This window comes from Pteronotus mesoamericanus, unplaced genomic scaffold (assembly GCF_021234165.1).
Source record: "Pteronotus mesoamericanus isolate MK-2021 breed Mesoamerican mustached bat unplaced genomic scaffold, CSHL_Meso_final contig_171, whole genome shotgun sequence".
Classification (NCBI taxonomy): domain Eukaryota; kingdom Metazoa; phylum Chordata; class Mammalia; order Chiroptera; family Mormoopidae; genus Pteronotus; species Pteronotus mesoamericanus.
The window spans coordinates 123052-141300 of record NW_026555070.1 but is presented as its reverse complement, the minus strand read 5'-3'; the positions used below and the strand labels follow the sequence as shown (position 1 = coordinate 141300).

Genomic DNA, 18249 nt, shown 5'->3' with positions numbered 1-18249 from the left:
ACTAGAAGCCAATTGCAAGACAAAAGACCTGAAAAACACAAAAAAGACTTGGAGGCTAAATAACATGTTAGTAAATAATGAATGGGTTAGTAATAAGATCAAGGAAGAAATCAACTAAATATCTTGGCACACATAAAAATGAGAATATAACAACCCAAAATCTATTGGACACAATGAAAGCAGTCCTAGGAAGGAAATTCATAGTATTACAGGCTTATTTCAAGAAACAAGAAAAATCTCAAACAACAAACAAAGCCCAAAATGAGTAGAAGAAAGGAAATAATAAAGATCAGAGCAGAAATGAATGAGAGTCTATAAAAAAAACTACAAAAGATCAGTGAAACTAAAATCTGGTTCTTTGAAAAGATAAACAAGATTGACAAATGTTTAACCAGCCTCATCAAGCAAAAAAAGAGAAAGGACACAAAGAGATAAAATCAGAAATGAAAGAGGAAAAATAACAGCTGACAGCACAGCGATTTGTAAGAAAATATTACAAACAGCTTTATAACAACAAATTGGACAATCTAGGTGACATGGATGAATTCCTAGAAACATACAGTCTTCCAAAACTGAATCAAGAAGAATCAGAAAATCTGAATAGGCAGATTACAATTAGTTGAAGCAGTAATAAAAAAAACAACAAAGAAAAATCTGGGACTAGCTGGCTTCACGAGGGAATTTTACCAAGCATTCATTCAGTGAAGAACAAATACAAGCCTTGATTGGTGTGGCTTGGTTGGTTGGAGCATTGTCCTGTACACTGAAGGTTGTGGGTTTGATTCCTGGTCACGGCACATACCTAGGTTATAGGTTTTCTCTTTCACATTGATGTCTCTCTCTCTGTCCCCGCCTCCTCTGTCTCTAAAAGCAATGAAAAAAATGTAATGTGGGGATTAAAAAAAACCAAACAAACAACTCTCCTCTAATTATTCCAAAATATTCAAGAGGAAGGAAGATTCCCAAGCTCATTTAATGAGGCCAGTATTATTCTAATTTTAAAAGTAGATATAGAGTCTTCAAGGAAAAAAAAAAATTGCAGGCCAATATACCTGATGAACACAGATGCTAAAAATCCCCAACAAAATATTACCAAACTGGATTCAACAATGCATGAACAGGATCAGATGCTATGATCAAGTGGGATTTATTTCAGAGATGCAAGCTTGGTACAATATTTGCAAATCAAGAAATGTGATACACCACATAAACAAAATGAAAGATAACCACGTGATCATATCAATAGGTGCAGGAAAAAGCATTTGATAAAATCCAGCATCCATTCACTATAAAAAAAATCTCAGGAAAGTGGCAATAGAGGGAGCATACCTTAACAAAATAAATGCCATATATGGTAAACCCACAGTGAATAGCATACTCAATAGGCAAAAAACTAAAAGTACTTCCTTAAGATGGGGAACAAGACTAGGATGTCTGCTTTCACCTGTCTTATTTAACATAGTACTGGAAGCCCTAGCCACAAAAGTCAGGCAAGAAGAGGAGATAAAAGATATGCAAATTAGAAAGGAAGAAGTAAAACTCATTATTTGCAGATGACGTGATACTGTATATGGAGAACCCTAAAGATTCAGCCAAAAAACTACTAGAAATGATAAATAAATTCAGTAAAGTAACAGGATATAAAATAAATTTCAGAAATCAGTTGCATTTTTATATGCCAATAATGAACTATCTGAAATGGAACCTAACAATCCCATTTACAATTGCATCAAGAAAAATAAAATACCTAGAAATAAATTTAACCAAGGATGTAATAGACCTGTATTTGTAAGATACTGAAGGAAGAAACTGAAGAAGATACAAATAAGTAGAAGCATATACCAAATTCATGCATTGTAAGAATTAATGTCATTAAAATGTCTGTACTACCCAAACAACCTATAGATTTGACAAAATTCCTATTAAGATACCAATATCATATTTCACAGAACTAAAACAAATATTCCAAAAATTTATATGGAACCACAAAAGAACTGGAATAGCCACAGCAATCATGAGAAAAAAGAACAAAGTCAGAGGAATCATACTACCTGATACCAGACTATAGCACAAGGCCACTGTAATCAAAGATTTTATTTATTTATTTATTTATTTATTTATTTATTTATTTATTTTTAGAGAGAGGGAGGGAGGGAGAGAAACATCAATGTGTGGTTGCTTCTCGTGCACCCCCTACTAGGGACCTGGCCTGCAACCCAGGCATGTGCCCTGACTGGGAATTGAACCGGTGACCCTTTGGTTCTCAGGCCAGTGCTCAGTCCACTCAGCCACGCCAGCCAGGGCAAGGCCACTGTAATTAAAACAGCATGTACTGGAACAGAATAGAGACCCCTAAAATAAACCCATATCTATATGATTAATTAATTTATGACAAATAGGCAAGAATATACAATGTGGTAAAACCAGTCTATTCAATAAATGACGCTGGTAAAATTGGACAGTATCTGCAATTTCAGTACAAAAAAGTGAAACCAGATCACCTTCTTCCACCCTACACAACAATAAACTCAAAATAGATTAAAGACTTAAATGTTAGATTCAAAGCTATAAAAATGGTAGAAGAAAACGTAGGCAGAAAATCTAGGACAGTTGCTGTTGCAGTGTATTTTCTGATATATTTACTTGGGCAAGGGAAGCCAAAGGAAAATGAACAAATGGGACTACATCAAACTAAGAAGTTTTAGCACAGTTAAGGAACCCAACAAAATGAAAAGAAAACCTAATGAATGGGGTAACATATTTGCCAATGGAACATCTGCCAATGGTACATGTGATAAGGGGTTAATGTCCAAAATTTATAAAGACCTTATAAAACTCAACACCAAAAGGAAAAAACAAAAACATAAAACAATGCAGTTAGAAATGGTCAAAGGACCTGGATAGACACTTCTCCAAAGAGGACATACAGATGGCCCATAGACCTATGAAAAGATGCTCAATATCACTAATCATCAGAGAAATGCAAATTAAAACCACACACCTGTTAGAACAGCTACCATCAATAAATAAACGTGCTGGTGAGGATGTGGAGAAAGGGGAACCCTAGTTCACTGTTGGTGGGAAGGCAGATTGCTGCAGCCACTGTGGAATGGAGTTTGGAGTTACCTAAAAAAATTAAAGATGAAACTGTGTTTTGACACAGGGATTTCACTTCTGGGAATATACTCAAAAGAAACCTGAAACACTAATTTGAAAGAATTTATGCATCTCTATGTTCATTGCAGCAGTATGGAAGCAGCTCAAGTGTCCATCAGTAGATGAATGGATAAAAAAAGCTGTAGTACATTTACAGTCGGCCTTAAAAAAGATAAAATCTTAACCCTTTGCGACAGCGTAGGTGGGCCTGAAGAACATTATGCTGGGTGAAATACAAGAGAAAGACAAGTGCACAAGTGCCATACGATTTCATTCATATGTGGAATCTAATGAATAAAATAAGCCAATCAACAAAAAAGACACAGAGACATGGACACATGGAACAGACTGACAGCTGTAAGAGGGAGAGGGGTGTTGGAGGAATGGGTTAAAAAGTTGAGTGGATTAAACAAAAAAACCCTACAAATCTTGTAGAAACAGTCAACAATATGGGGATTGCCAGAGGGAAAGTGGGGTTGGTGGAGCTAGGAGAGGGTAAAGGAAGGTAAATGGTGATGGAAGGAGACTTTATTTTGGGTGTTCAACACATAATACAGTGTAGAGAAGAGTTGTAGAATTGTACACCTAAAACCTATATAATTTTATTACCAAACATTACCCCTGTAAATTCAAGAAAAAAAAAAATGACAACTATTTACAGTGCTTCAAAGGACAGAGTCATGGAGAGTGGAGTTCAGGGAGGTCCAGGGAGGTCCCTGGAGAAATGAGAATGGACTAAAATCTGAGGAAAGGGCCAGAGTCACAATTGTCAAAAAGGCCAGGGGAGGAGCAAATGCAAGAGCAAGGAAAGAGTGGGGCACATTTGAAAAAGTGACCAGTAAAAAGTAGGAGTGTGAAGCCTAGGAGGAGGACAGACCGGAGGCGTAGTGGAGGGAGAGTCTTTACATGGTTTTTTTGACCACATAAGAAACTTGACCTTTACTAAAACCACTGAAGAGAGAACAAAAAAATTATGGGGAAAGTACATAACATAAAATTGACCATTTAAACTAATTTAAGTGTCCAGCTCAGTGGCATTGTGTACAACCACCATCGATCTTAAGAGTTTTCCATGTTCCCAAAGTAATGCGGTGTTAGTGTTAATATCAACAATAGCTCCATTTCTCAAGATTCATTGTGTGTCAGGCTGTGTGCTGAGAAGTTGCATGCCCTCTCTCATGTAATCTTACCAATAACTCATGAGGAAGCTGCTATTAGTATTATCACCATCACTATTGTTATGGGGAAACAACATTGATTACTATTTATTAAATATTTCTTATTAGACATTATTTAATGTTATTTATTACTATATATACGGGGTATAAAACATGTATAATATACAATAAAATTAAACCTAGCACATAATATAATATATAATATTAAATAAATAAAATGTGTTACTGAATATTATTAGTCACTATTTATTAAATATTATTATCATTGAGAACTCAGAGGAGGCGGGTCCCTTTCTCTTTGGCTGTTGGCCGTATTGTTTTTCCTTGTGGCATAAAGTTGTTGGTGAAGAAGATGCAACCCTTTAAGGTGTCATTTCTCCTGGCCACATCTCCAGTCCTCAGAGCAATAGTTGAAAATGGTAACTGTCTTCTTTTTCACCCCAAAAGCCCATATCAGAATGTGACGGAGTTTGATGGGCAGGATGCATGTGGATCCAACAGCTGGACAGTAGTAGACGTTGACCCACCTCTGAGGTCCAATGACCCTAAGTCCCAGAGCCACCCCGGGTGGCTCATGCGGGGACTCAAGCCCTGGACTCAGTATGCCATCTTTGTGAAGACCCTGGTCACCTTTTCCGATGAACGTCGCACATATGGGGCCAAGAGTGACATCATCTATGTCCAGACAGATGCCACCAGTAAGTATATCGTGTGACTTAAGAATTTGTGGAGGAAGCGGACGTGTTGCCCTCACCATGCTGACGTGGTGACGTTGTGTGAAGTGCTTCTGTGCGTGGCCGTGGGCTTCTGGAAGAGCTGGGCGCTGAGGTTTATCATTTCAGGAGACAAGGTCATAGCAACAAGCCAGCTGAGGGGGATATATATTTCTTCTTCCATTGTGGAAAAATTTCAAGTAGTCACAAAAGTGGAAAGAAAAACAAACCCCATGAACCCTCTCGCAGCTTCAACAGTTACCAGCATTTTGCCATTTTTGTTTCATTTCGCATCCCCCTTCCCCATCCCTATTTTTTTTGATGGTGGAGTATTGCAGAACAATTGAGTTATATATTTTTTAAAGATTTTATTTATTTATTTTTAGAGAGGGGAAGGAAGGGAGAAAGAGAGGAAGAAACACCAATGTGTAGGTGCCTCTCATGTGCCCCCAACTGTGGACCTGGCCTGTAACCCAGGCCTGTGCCCTGACTGTGAATCAAACCGGTGATGCTTTGCTTTTCAGGCCGGTGCTCAATCCACTGAGCCACACCAGCCAGGGCTCAGTTATATTTTATACTTCTCCTGTAGCAGTGGGTCTCAGTTGAGGGTGATTCTGCTCTTGGGGGACATTTCGTGAGGTCTGGAGACATTTTTGGTGGTTGTGACTGTGCATCGAGCGAGAGGAACCTAAGGACATAGCACCCAGGAGAAACCCTGTCCTATAGGGTAGAACCCAGACTTCATGAATCAGTCTCAGCTTTTTCAGCTAGTGCCCTCTCATCCTGTACCGTCTAGCAATACCATAGGACTTAGTTTCTGGAAACTTCCAGCTCCCAGGGTTTTGTACACACTGTGTCCTGTACGCCACCCCTCACAGCTCTCTCAGCCACCTCCATCCTTGAGGGAAGGTTTTGTGCAGTCAGGTGAATGGCAGCTAGCTGCCAAAATTTGCCTGTGACTGGGTTCAGTTTGGGATGTTAACCAGAAAATCTGAGTTCACTTCTTCCCACATCCTCCCTCTCCCCAGCATCTTTCCAGTGCCCCAAACAGCGAGCCTGGCCCATGTTGGAGCTGGGTGAGTGGACGGACGGGTAGATGCCCATGTGGTCCACGTGGTCTGTGGTAGGGACGGACCGGGATTCTGCACCTGCTGTCCTCCCTGGGCCAGCACTCTGCATGCCTCCGGTTTTCTTGGATGTTACACAGCCCGGCAGCAAACACCTTCATGGCTTCTCTAACTTGTGTGTCCCCTCACACCTACCCTATAGCTTGCACCCTCCTCATAGTGGACCTGTTTTCTTTTACTTTTCTAGATCCTTCTGTGCCCCTGGATCCCATCTCGGTTTCTAACTCCTCATCTCAGATTATCCTGAAATGGAAGCCTCCCTCTGACCCCAACGGCAACATCACGCATTACCTGGTTTTCTGGGAGAGGCAGGCGGAGGACAGTGAGCTGTATGAGTTGGATTATTGCCTCAAAGGTGGGTGTGGGAGCGGCAGGTTTCACACACGTCTGCTCCACTTTGTTTCACTTTCAGGGAAACAACTCTCTTCCATTTCCCAGCGTGTGTTCGAGAGCAGACTTGCTCATGCTCAGATCCATCTCACATGGAAACACACGTGCATGTTTCTAAACATTACAATGTGAGTATGCATTCTGAAGTCTTATGTGGAAACTAGGTGTTTCCCATGTCTTGGCATTATTTCCCTGTGGAATTTTCTTCTCCCTGCCCACCGCTCCCCATCTTCTTCCCCCACCCTGCGTAATGGGGAGGTAGCTGTGTTCACCCACAGGAGACTTCCCTGCTGGAATAGAAACAACCAAGCGTGCTGAGAGGTGGTTGAAAAAGTCAAGGAAGGACTTTGGCCCTAAATTTAGATCCTTAAGTTTTAAGGATCCTAGACAGCAAGGAGTGATAACCTATTTCTTCTTGTGCTGTTTAATAGAAATTTATACTAATGATGATTTCCTTCAGTCTTTTTTTCTTTCTTTCTTTCTTTCTTTATTTTTAAATACATTTGCCTCTGCCTCCCCCCCACCACTTTCCCTTGCCCCCTCCCTCCTTCCCTCCCTCAGCTCTTCCCCTTTGGTTTTGTCCATGAGTCCTTGCTATATGTTCCTTGACTTTCCCCTTCCCTTCCCTTTCCCTGCCTGCCCCTTCCTCCTTCCCTCTTGTCTCTGTTGATTTCTTTTCCTTTCAGTGTTGCTGGTCATATTTTCCTTGCATCTTTGCATTGTTGGTTAGGTTCCGCTTATAGGTGAGATCATATGGTATTTGTCTTTTGCCCCCTGGCTTATTTCGCATAGCATAATGCTCTCCAGTTCCATCCATGCTGTCGCGAAGTTTAGTAGTTCTTTTTTCCTTTCTGCTGCGTAGTATTCCATTGTGTATATGTACCATAATTTTTTGATCCAATCATCTACTGATGGACATTTAGGTTGCTTCCAACACTTGGCTATTGTAAATTGTGCTGCTATGAACATTGGGGTGCATAGGTTCTTTTGTATTGGCGTTTTGGTGTTCTTAGGGTATAGTCCCAGCAGGGGAATCACTGGATCAAAAGGCAGTTCCATTTTCAGCTTTTGGAGGAAATTCCACACTGCTTTCCACAGTGGCTGCACCAGTCTGCATTCCCACCAACAGTGTACTAGGGTTCCCTTTTCTCCACAGCCTCGCCGGTACCTGTTGTTTGTGGATCTGTTTATGATGGCCATTCTGACCGGTGTGAGGTGGTACCTCATGGTGGTTTTGATCTGCATTTCTCTGATGGCTAGTGATGCTGAGCATCCTTTCAAATGCCTCTGGGCCTTCTGTATCTCCTCCTTGGAAAAGCATCTGCCCAGGTCCTTTGCCCATTTTTTGATTGGATCGTTTGTCTTCTTGGAGTGGAGTCGAGTGAGTTCTTTATGTATCTTGGAGATCAAACCTCTATCTGATGTATCAGTAGCAAAAATATTTTCCCATAGGGTTGGCTCCCTTTTCATTTTGCTGATGTTTTCTTTTGCCGTGCAGAAGCTTCTTATTTTGATGAGGTCCCACTTGTTTATTCTTTCCTTTATGGCCCTTGCTTTAGGAGACATATCAGTGAAAAAATTGCTGCGTGGGATATCTGAGAGTTTCCTGCCCATGTTCTCCTCTAGGACTTTGATGGTGTTGTGACTTATATTTAAGTCCTTTATCCGTCTTGAGTTTATTTTTGTGTATGGTGTCAGCTGATGATCCAATTTCAATTTTTTGCATGTAGCCATCCAGCTCTCCCAACACTATTTCTTGAAGAGGCTGTTATTGCTCCATTTTATGCTTCTGCCCCCTTTGTCAAATATTAGTTGACCACATAGACCTGGGCTTATTTCTGGACTTTCTATTCTGTTCCACTGGTCTATGGGTCTGTTCTTGTGCCAGTACCAGATTGTTTTGAGTATGGTGGCTTTGTAGTAGAGTTTGATATCTGGTATTGTGATCCCTCCTACTTTGTGTTTCTTTCTCAAAATTACTGAGGCTATTTGGGGTCGTTTATGGTTCCATATAAATTTTTGAAATGTCTGTTCTATTTCTGTGAAATACATCATTGGTATCTTAATAGAGATTGTGTTGAATCTATAAATTGCTTTGGGTAGTATGGACATTTTGATGATATTAATTCTTCCAATCCATGAGCATGGTATATGCTTCCATTTATTTGTGTCTTCCTTAATTTCTTTTTTCAATGTTGTATAGTTTTCTGCATACAGGTCTTTTACGTCTTCGGTTAAATTTATGCCTAGGTACTTTATTTTTCTTCTTGCTATATCGAATGGTATTTTTCCTCTGATTTCTTCTTCTATTGCATTGCTGGTGTACAAAAATGCCTTTGATTTCTGAATGTTGACTTTGTATCCTGCTGTTTTGCCAAATTCACTTATTAGGTTGAGGAGTTTTTTTGGTAGAGTCTACAGGGTTCTCTATGTACACTATCATGTCATCTGCACACAATGATAGCTTTACTTCCTCCTTTCCTATTTGGATGCCTTTTATCTCTTTCTCTTGTCTGACCGCTGTGGCTAGGACTTCCAATACGATGTTGAAAAGAAGCGGTGAGAGCGGACATCCTTGGCGTGTTCCTGATCTTAGTGGGAAAGCTTTCAGTTTTTGCCCGTCGAGTATGATATTGGCTGTAGGTTTTTCATATATGGCCTTTGTTATGTTGAGGAATGCCCCATTTATTCCCATTCTGCTGAGTGTTTTGATCATAAATGGGTGCTGTACCTTATCAAATGCTTTTTCTGCATCTATCGAGATGATCATGTGGTTTTTGTCTTGTCTTTTATTTATGTGATGTATCACGTTTACTGATTTGCATGTATTGAACCATTCCTGCATCCCTGGGATGAATCCCACTTGATTGTGGTGGATAATCTTTTTAATGTATTGCTGGATGCGGTTTGCCAATATTTTGTTGAGGATTTTAGCATCTATGTTCATCAGCGAAATTGGCCTGTAGTTTTCTTTCTTTGTAGGGTCTTTATCTGGTTTTGGGATCAGGGTGATGCTGACCTCAGAAAGAGCCTGGGAGTCTTCCCTCCTCCTGGATTTTTTGGAATAGTCTGAGAAGGACAAGGGTTAGCTCTTCCTTAAATGTTTTGTAAAATTCTCCTGGGAAACCGTCTGGCCCTGGGCTTTTGTGTGCCAGGAGTTTCTTGAATACTGCTTCAATTTCCCCAGCTGTTATCGGTCTGTTCAAGCTTTCTGTTTCTTCCTCCTTCAGTGTTTGAAGATTATACTTTTCTAAAAATTTGTCCATTTCATCCAGGTTTTCAAATTTCTTGGCATATAATTGTTCATAATAGTTTTTGATGATCATCTGTATTTCTGTGGTATCAGTTGTTATTTCTCCTCTTTCATTTCTGATGTTATTAATTTGGGTCCTCTCCCTTTTTTTCTTGATGAGTCTGCTTAATGGCTTGTCAACTTTATGAATCTTTTCAAAGAACCAGCTTCTGGATTGGTTGATCCTCTGAATTGTTCTTTTTGTCTCTATGTCATTCAGTTCTGCTCTAACCTTGACTATTTCCTTCCTTCTCCTTGCTCTGGGATTTATTTGTTGTTGTTTCTCCAGTTCTTGAAGTTGTAGTGTTAGGTCTTTTATTTGAAATGTTTCTATCTTTTATAGGTAAGACTGTATTGCTATGAACTTCCCTCTCAGGACCGCCTTTGCTGTGTCCCATAGGTTTTGGACTGTTGTCTGTTCATTTTCATTTGTTTCCAGAAATTTTTTGATATCTTCTCTTATCTCATTATTGACCCATTCATTGTTTAATAGTGTACTGTTCAGTCTCCATGAGTTTGCAAGTTTTTGAAGTTTCTCTTTGAGGTTGATTTCGAGTTTCAAGGCCTTGTGTTCCGAGAAAAAGTTTGGTATTATTTCAATTTTCCTGAATTTGCTGAGGCTTGCTCTGTGTCCTATCATGTGGTCTATCTTTGAAAAACTGCCATGAGCATTTGAAAAGAATGTGTATTTTTCTTCTTTGGGATGTAAGGTTCTATATATGTCAGTTAAGTCTCTTTGATTCAGTGTGTCATTCAGCGCCACAATATGTTTATTAATGTTTTGTTTGGAAGAGCTGTCCATTTTTGACAGTGGGGTGTTGAAATCCCCTACTATCAGTGTGTTGCTGTCTATATCTTTTTTGAAGTCATCCAACAATTTCCTTATCAACTTGGGGGCTGCTATATTGGGGGCATATAAGTTTACAATGTTGATGTCTTCTTGATAGATTCTTCCTTTAAGTAGTATAAAGTGCCCCTCTGGGTCTCTCTTTATGGCCTTTGTTTTGAAATCTACTTTGTCTGATACAAGTATGGCAACCCCGGCCTTTTTCTCTTGCCCGTTTGCTCTGACTATTTTTTTCCATCCCTTTACTTTCAGTCTGTGTAGGTCTCTTACTCTGAGGTGGGTCTCTTGTAGGCAGCATATGTGTGGGTCATGTTTTCTTATCCATTCAGCTACCCTGTGTCTTTTGACTGGGGCATTTAGTCCATTCACATTGAGAGATATTACTGATAGGAACTTCCTCATCTTTTCTCTTTGTACCTGTGTTCCTCTCTCTCTCATTCTTTTCCTTCATCTGCTTATACCAGTCCCCTTAGCATATCTTGGAGTGCTGGTTTGGTAGAGATGTATTCTTTTAGTCTTCTCTTGTCTGGAAAACTCCGTATTTCCCCTTCTATTTTAATGGAGAGCCTAGCTGGGTAGAGCAGCCTTGGCTGTAGGCCCTTGCTCTTCATGGCTTGGAATATTTGTTGCCATTCCCTTCTGGCTTGGAGTGTTTCTGTTGAGAAGTCAGCTCCTAGGCGTATCGGAGCCCCCTTGTATGTTACTTTCTCCTTCTCCTTTGCTGCCTTGAGGATTCTCTCTTTGTCTTTGACATTTGCCATTTTAATGATGATGTGTCTTGGAGTGGACCTCTTTGAGTCCCTCTTGAGTGGGGTCCTCTGTGCCTCCTGGATCCATGAGAGCCTTTCTCTCCTCAAATTAGGGAAATTTTCCATCATTACTTTTTCGAGGAGGTTCTCTATCCCTTGCTCCTCTTCTTCTCTTTCTGGGATCCCTATTATGCGGATATTATTGCGTTTCAGGTTGTCCTGCATTTCCCTAAATGCCTCTTCATTCTTTTTGAGCCGTTTTTCCATTTCTTGTTCTCTCTGGGAGCTTCTTTCTACCTTGTCCTCCATCTCACTGATTCGATCCTCAGCTTCATCCAGCCTCCTTTGGATTCCTTCTACTGTGTTCTTCAATTCAGAAATGGTATTGTTCATATCCTCTTGTGTCTTCTTGATAGTTTCTATGTCCTTTTCCAGGCTGATACACTTTGCTGTAAGATCCTGATAGTTTCTCTGCAGTTTTTCATAGTTATCTTTGAGCTGGCTGAGCTCATTGAGCTTCCTTTGAACCATTGTTTTGAATTCAGTATCTGATAGTTCCCTTGCCTCTATTTCATTTAGCTGTATCTGTGGGGAGTCCCCTTTTCTACTCATTTGGGGGGAACTTCTTTTTCTTCCCATGTTTGTGAGAGTCTGTTAAGTATTTTTGTCCTTTACTTTTCTTTCTGGGCCTGCCTCTGATGATGTCAGTTCTTGACCTTGGGTTGTTTGTTTGAGCCTTTCAGGAGTCTAATGCCTGTGTCTGACTCCTGCTTGGAGCAGCTCTGTGACCCCTTCGGTCAGGGCTGGGCTATTTTTTGGGCTCTCTCTGCACTCTCATGCAGGCTCCTTGAGCGCGCTCCCAGCGTGGCAGGATCCCCCGCCTGGCTGGGCTCGCATGTGCTTGCCCCAGACTAGGGGGCTTATGCGCGACCTCGCGTACTCGTCTGGCCCCCTGGCCGGCGAGCTCAGTGGCATTGGTCAGTTTAGGGTCTTCTATTGTGTATTTTCCCCGCTTTTGGCTCTTTGGGTGCGTTGCTTGCCCTCGCCAAATGAGGACTACGGAAATGGGAGGAAGTCAGCTCCAGGACTCTCCAGTTAATCCTGTCTCTGGTCTCTCCTCCAGGGACTCTGGGCAGCTCTACTAATTTTGTGGGCCGCTCCGCAGTCGCTGGCGGGTGGGTCAATTTACGCCTGCCCTTGCTGCTCTGTGCACTCCCTCGCAGGCCGTATAGATGCCAATCTGTGGGAGGCCTTGCCGGCCGGTGCAAGCATTCGCCAGCCTGCGCGGGTTACACACACGCTCGCCAACCCTCGCTGGTCACTCGGCGCAAGTGTGCGCGCCTGCACTGGGTGTTTTGGGGGTGTCTATGTGTGCTTTTCGGCTTTTGGCTCTTTGGGGGTGTGGCCTCTTCCCGCGCAATGGAGACTACGGCAAGGAGAAGGAGTCGGGACTCCCCGGTTCCTCCTCCCATTCTTTCCCCAATGCCTCCATTTCCAGACTCTTCTCAGGGGCCTCCTGGCAGTTCCGTGACCCCTTCAGCCAAGGATCCACCCCCAGTGCAGACTGCGTTTCAATCGCAGGCAGTCTGGTTCATGCGCACCCCGCTTTTCCTCTTTGGGGTCGCGCCTTCCAGCCCACAATGGAGACTACAGAACGGGGAGGGAGTCGGGACTCCCTGGTTCCTCCTCCCGTTCTTTCCCCAACGCCTCCGTCTCCAGTCTCTCCTCAAGGCTCTCCCATCCAGTCTGCACTCAGCCCCGCAGCTCACATGCGTACAAGCTGCGTGCGGAGCGCACAAAAGGCAGGTTAATTGATTCCGTTACGCCTGAGCGAGATGATAGGCTGCAGAGTGGGAGGTGCGTTATCACCCGGGCTCCACCGGCCACCGTGTCAGTTCTCTTCACAAAGTTTTCCTCCCCAGTCTTTTCCCAGGCACCAGCCCACCCTGCTGCCGCCTCTGCCCAGCGATCAAGGAGGGTGGCTGCCGCTGCAATTTTTGCGTTTGCCCTTTAAATGTCTCTTTGCATCCCCAGCCACCTGTCTCTGGCAGAGAGCGCCCCTAAGCTTTTCGGGGTTGTGTTTTGTCTGTATTTTCTTGGCTTTAGTTGCTGTAGTTTAGGGGTCCCTGTTTATGATTCAGACCCTGTTCTTCTCGGGGGAAGCTATCTGGCCGTTTCAATGTCCCTCTGGTGCCAGTGCCTGTGGGCACCCAGCCCACCCTCTCGAGCCTCCACCGCACTTCTCACCCGTTGGGATGTGTGAGAGTAGAATCACTGTCCGCGGCACCAAGGCTCCTCTCCCACTATCGCTCCACTGCTTTCCAGGTGATTACTCCATTATTTAGTTGCAATTCCAGTTTGGTTTTGGGAGGAGGTCAGCGTGACTCCCATTCACTCCTCCGCCATCTTCTCTCCCCTCCCTCCTTCAGTCTTTAATCTTACTCAATGGGTTCCATCTATCTACAGAAAAAATGAAAAACATTTAAAGCCTCAAACTAGTTTGTATAAAACAGCTTAAGATTATTTTTAAAATGGATTTTAAAACACTCCATCAGATTGGGGAAACAGGTCATTTTGTTCTTTAGTTGGTGTGTGTTTGTCTGTGTTAGTTTTTTTATAGATTTTTTTCGAGTTACTGATCTGTAGCTCTTGACCTCAGGGCCGCTGGCAAGGCGTGGGTGAGGCCCGGAGCTCCTGGGCGTCTCAAGGCTGGACCTCTGACCTACTTTAGGGCTCTGGGCAAGTCACTGAACTTGGCACCAGCTGCCTCCTGTTTGGGAGAAGGGGCAGAAGGCCAGATGATCTCTGGGAGCTGTTCCAGCTGTACGGTCCTGGGCCGTATGTATGCCTGCGACCTCATTCCCTGCCTTAGCCGAGGGTTGCAGGTGTGATTTCTTTCTGTGGGTGCTTTCTGTAACTCGAGAGCAAGCCCAATTGTGGGCTCAGCTGTGAGCTGTTGACCCACAGCAGAGACAGAGACTGTCAGCTTTTCCTTTTTCTTTTTCTTAAAGAGCAACAGCTTTTATTTTTTTATTTTATTTATTTATTTTACTTTTTATTCTGGAAGTCTAAATCTATCATTACAGTGAGACTGTTTAAACATGGTTTGATTTCTAATGATCCCAAAGGTTATGTAATTAAAAAAGAAACCTCCTAAGGACCGGATACCTTGTGACTCACGGGAGGTCCCTCGGGGAGCGTAGAAACAGAAAGTAGATGGGGGCAGGGGCTGGGGGGGTTGAGGCGGAGGAGCTAGTGTTGAATGGGGACAGAGTTTCAGTTAGTGAAGATGAGGAAGTTCGGCAGACGGATGGTGGGGACGGCCACACAGCAGTGCAAGTGCACCTAATGCCACTGGACTCCGCACTTATAAATGGTTAAGGTGGTAAATTTTACGTTATGCGTATTTTACCATAGTTTAAAAAAAACCCAATGCACACGCAAATCTATAAACTTACTAATACACTCAAAATAAATAGCTATACTAATCATGACTAATAGTGGCTTCTTATTAGCATCAATATTGTTTTCTTTTTTAGCTTTATTGAGGTATAATTGACAATTAAAATCGTTAGATATTTAAAGCATACGTTGTGGTGATTTGATATTCGTATCTGTGCATTGTGAAAGGACTCCTCCCATCTAGTTACTTAATATATCCATCCATCACCTCACACACTTATCTTTTTTTTTTTTGGTAAGAGCTTTTAGAATATAAACTCTCTTAGTATATTTAAGTTATACAATACAGTCTTATCAACTATATGGCTTTTTATTGCAATAAAATACATATGACATAAAATTTACCATTTTAATCATTTTAAGTGTGAGTTTAGTGGCATCACACACATTCGCACTGTTCTGCAGCCATCACTACCATCATCTCCAGAACCTTCTCATCCTCCCAAACTGCAACTCTGTCCCATTAAACATTAACTCCCCACCCCTCCCCTAGCCTGTCTCCTACCATCTACTCTTTGTCTCTATTTGAGTGTCCTAGGTATGTCATTATGCTTTACAGTCACAGAAAACCGTGGGACACCAAGTGTCATGAGTGGGTGCTGCGAAGGAGCTATTCTTGCCACCTGATCAAAAGTCCCTTCTCTCCAGAAAATTGTCAGGACACCGTGCCACGCCCCCTCCTCCGAACCCCTGCCCTGCCACTAAGGAAACCCTAACTTTTTTTCTATCCGTAATGCCATCATCAGCCCTCTAACAGTTACCCAGCCAGGCTATTCCATGCTTATTAACAAATGTAAGAAGTATTTTTAAGAGTCCCTTGTAGGCCTTAAAGCTGTGTAAGTGTTGGGGCTTTCAAGTAGACACTCACCATTCATAGAAAGATACTTAGGGCTCATTGTCTATGGAACCCATTCAAGGGGAGAGGAAGGATGGAATTTGCTTTGCTAAGCAGACACTAGTAAGCACCAGACAGCAAAGGCTGGTGGCAGGAAAGGGGGCTTTAAGGGGCTGTCATGGATTTTGCCCCTAAGGCACAGTGCGCATTCTTGAAGTTGGACCAAAAGTATGGCTGTGAGGTTTGACCTCCAGGGTGAAGACGCAGGTAGCCATGTTACTTAAAAACAGCTTTGTATTTGTAAGACTGCCACCTTGAGAGGTTGTTTTGGGTTTTTTAATTCCCTTTCCTAAGCTGATTCAATCAACTTCCCCCTTCCCCCCACCACCGACTCCCCACTCCCCCACTCTCCTCTCATCTTCAGCCCAGGGTTTCTCTGCTCAGCAGGGTGGGCGTTTCAGGCCAGAGAATAGTCTGGGATGAGACTGTCCTGTGAACTGCAAGATGACCTGCAGTGGCCCCGACCTCCGCCCTTGGGAGGCCAGTAGTCCCACTGCCCCGACCTGTCCCAACCACCAGCACTGCCTCCAGCGTCCAGTGTCCAGTGGTGCAGAATCAGCTCCTGGTGAGAACCACCGCTCTAATCTAAGTTATGCGTTCCTGAAGGAGCTGTAGATTCTTGTATTTGTGCTGCACAGTTTGATGGCTCCGTTTGATTGTTGGGTCTCTGAGCCAGACCCCCTGGAAGTCCTGGTAGAATTCTGCTCTGTCTTCTGGCCTCTACAGTTATGTGGTTGGTTGATTGGCTTGATTCATTCATTCATTTGTGACTTGGATCCCCTGTTCTTTTGTAACCCACTATTCTCTCCAATATCCTCTTTTTGCTACCTTGGGTCCTTGGTGTCTTTCAACATGCCAAGGAAATTTCTGCATCATGGCCTCTGCATGTGCTCTGTGCTCTGAGCTGCTTTACACCACGATGTGCGCACGGACGGCTCTTTTCTGTCCTGAGCTCCGGGCTGTTCAGCAGCCGCTTTCTCTGAGGCCACCCCATGGCAAATAGCATCCCATTACCTGCTCCTTTGACCCTGGCATGTGACCCGTGGAAGATTTATTTATTAGTTTATTGTGTATTCCCTACCCTTTTCTGTAGCCCCTGTGCACTAGAAAGTTCCGTGAGGGCAGGGACAAGCCTGGCTGTCTTACCGTCTCCAGCCGCATGGGGATATGGTGTCCGACAGTATCTGGGACATGTTGACACACACCTTCTCAGTTGGCATTGATTGGACTCTCCTGTGAAATGTCTTTCCATGATAGAACTTGAACCCAGACCCTGGTCCCAAGCTCTGTCCTGTGCACCCAGCTGCTCTGAGCAGGCCCCCTTTGCTCTGCCGGTGTGTGTTTTAGGGGGAGATGTGAGTCTGCCCGTTCTGCCTCACCCTAGGGTTGAAGCTGCCATCCCGGACCTGGTCCCCTCCGTTTGAGTCAGAGGGTTCCCAGAAGCACAACCAGAGTGACGACGAGGAGGCTGCCGGGGAGTGCTGCTCCTGCCCGAAGACCGATGCTCAGATTCTGAAGGAGCTGGAGGAGTCCTCGTTCAGGAAGACGTTTGAGGATTACCTGCACAATGTGGTTTTCGTCCCCAGGTCAGGGGTTTTCATTGATTTCAGTTTGGGGGCCGGGGTCATGACCTAGGGAACAAGATGAAATGCGGACTGAGAGAGTGCGCAGAGCCCATGCTAAGTCTCTTCTGTGCACAGAGGAAGAGAGCCTGTGATTTCAACAGGACCCTTACCAGGAAGAGCAATATTATTGAAAGACACGATATGTTTAGAAAAGTCAGACTTTGCTTTCCCAGAACTCTTTAACCTGGCCTCTGGTATCCGTCCAAGTCCTGAGACGAACTTCATAAAGTTATTGACGTCAGTCTTGAGAAATAGCCTAGGCTTGATTTATCACCAGTGTCAAGCTCAAAGCATTCTCTCTTTTTAAAATCTATGCCAGCTTCTCATCTTTCTGGAATTTTCTACAGCATCTTCGGACCCAGAGACTTCTCCTATTTAAATATGTTGCATTTCCCATTAGTTTGTGGAGGGTGTATTTTGATCTACTGAGAGGGTTTGCAGTGATAATGACTCCAGGTTTTTCATGCATTTTTACTTCTGCAAGCAAGTACAGTAAGGTAAAAGGCAGGTTTTGGGTGGGTCTCAGTTGGTGTCACCTCTCTCAGTGCCTCAGTTTACTCATCTGTAAAATGAAGGTAATAATAGTTCTTCTCTTTAAGGATTGTGAGATGCCATGAGTCATATGGGGAGTCTCAGCCTTGACACTGTTGATAGTTGGAGCCAGATTGTTCTTGGTGGTGGGGCTGTCCTGTGCATCGTAGGGTGTGCAGCAGCCTCCCTGGCCTCCCCTGTCTTGAGGCTTGCAACACCGTCTGTATCATGTTAGTTCGTTAATTTTTATAGCCACCCATTGAAGCAGGTGCCACCTCCCTTAC

The 18249-nt window shown here is 43.3% G+C and overlaps 1 protein-coding gene across 2 annotated transcripts in view; it reads left to right on the top strand.

Annotated features, from left to right (window-relative positions):
- The window catches only part of INSR (insulin receptor), a 168133-nt gene that overhangs the window by 108444 nt on the left and 41440 nt on the right, over positions 1 to 18249 (top strand). For both annotated transcript variants that reach the window (XM_054566255.1, XM_054566254.1), the window contains exons 8-10: positions 4782 to 5032; positions 6362 to 6529; positions 17194 to 17395. In XM_054566255.1, coding sequence (XP_054422230.1) covers positions 4782 to 5032; positions 6362 to 6529; positions 17194 to 17395 — 621 coding nt within the window. The remainder of the gene's footprint in view (positions 1 to 4781; positions 5033 to 6361; positions 6530 to 17193; positions 17396 to 18249) is intronic.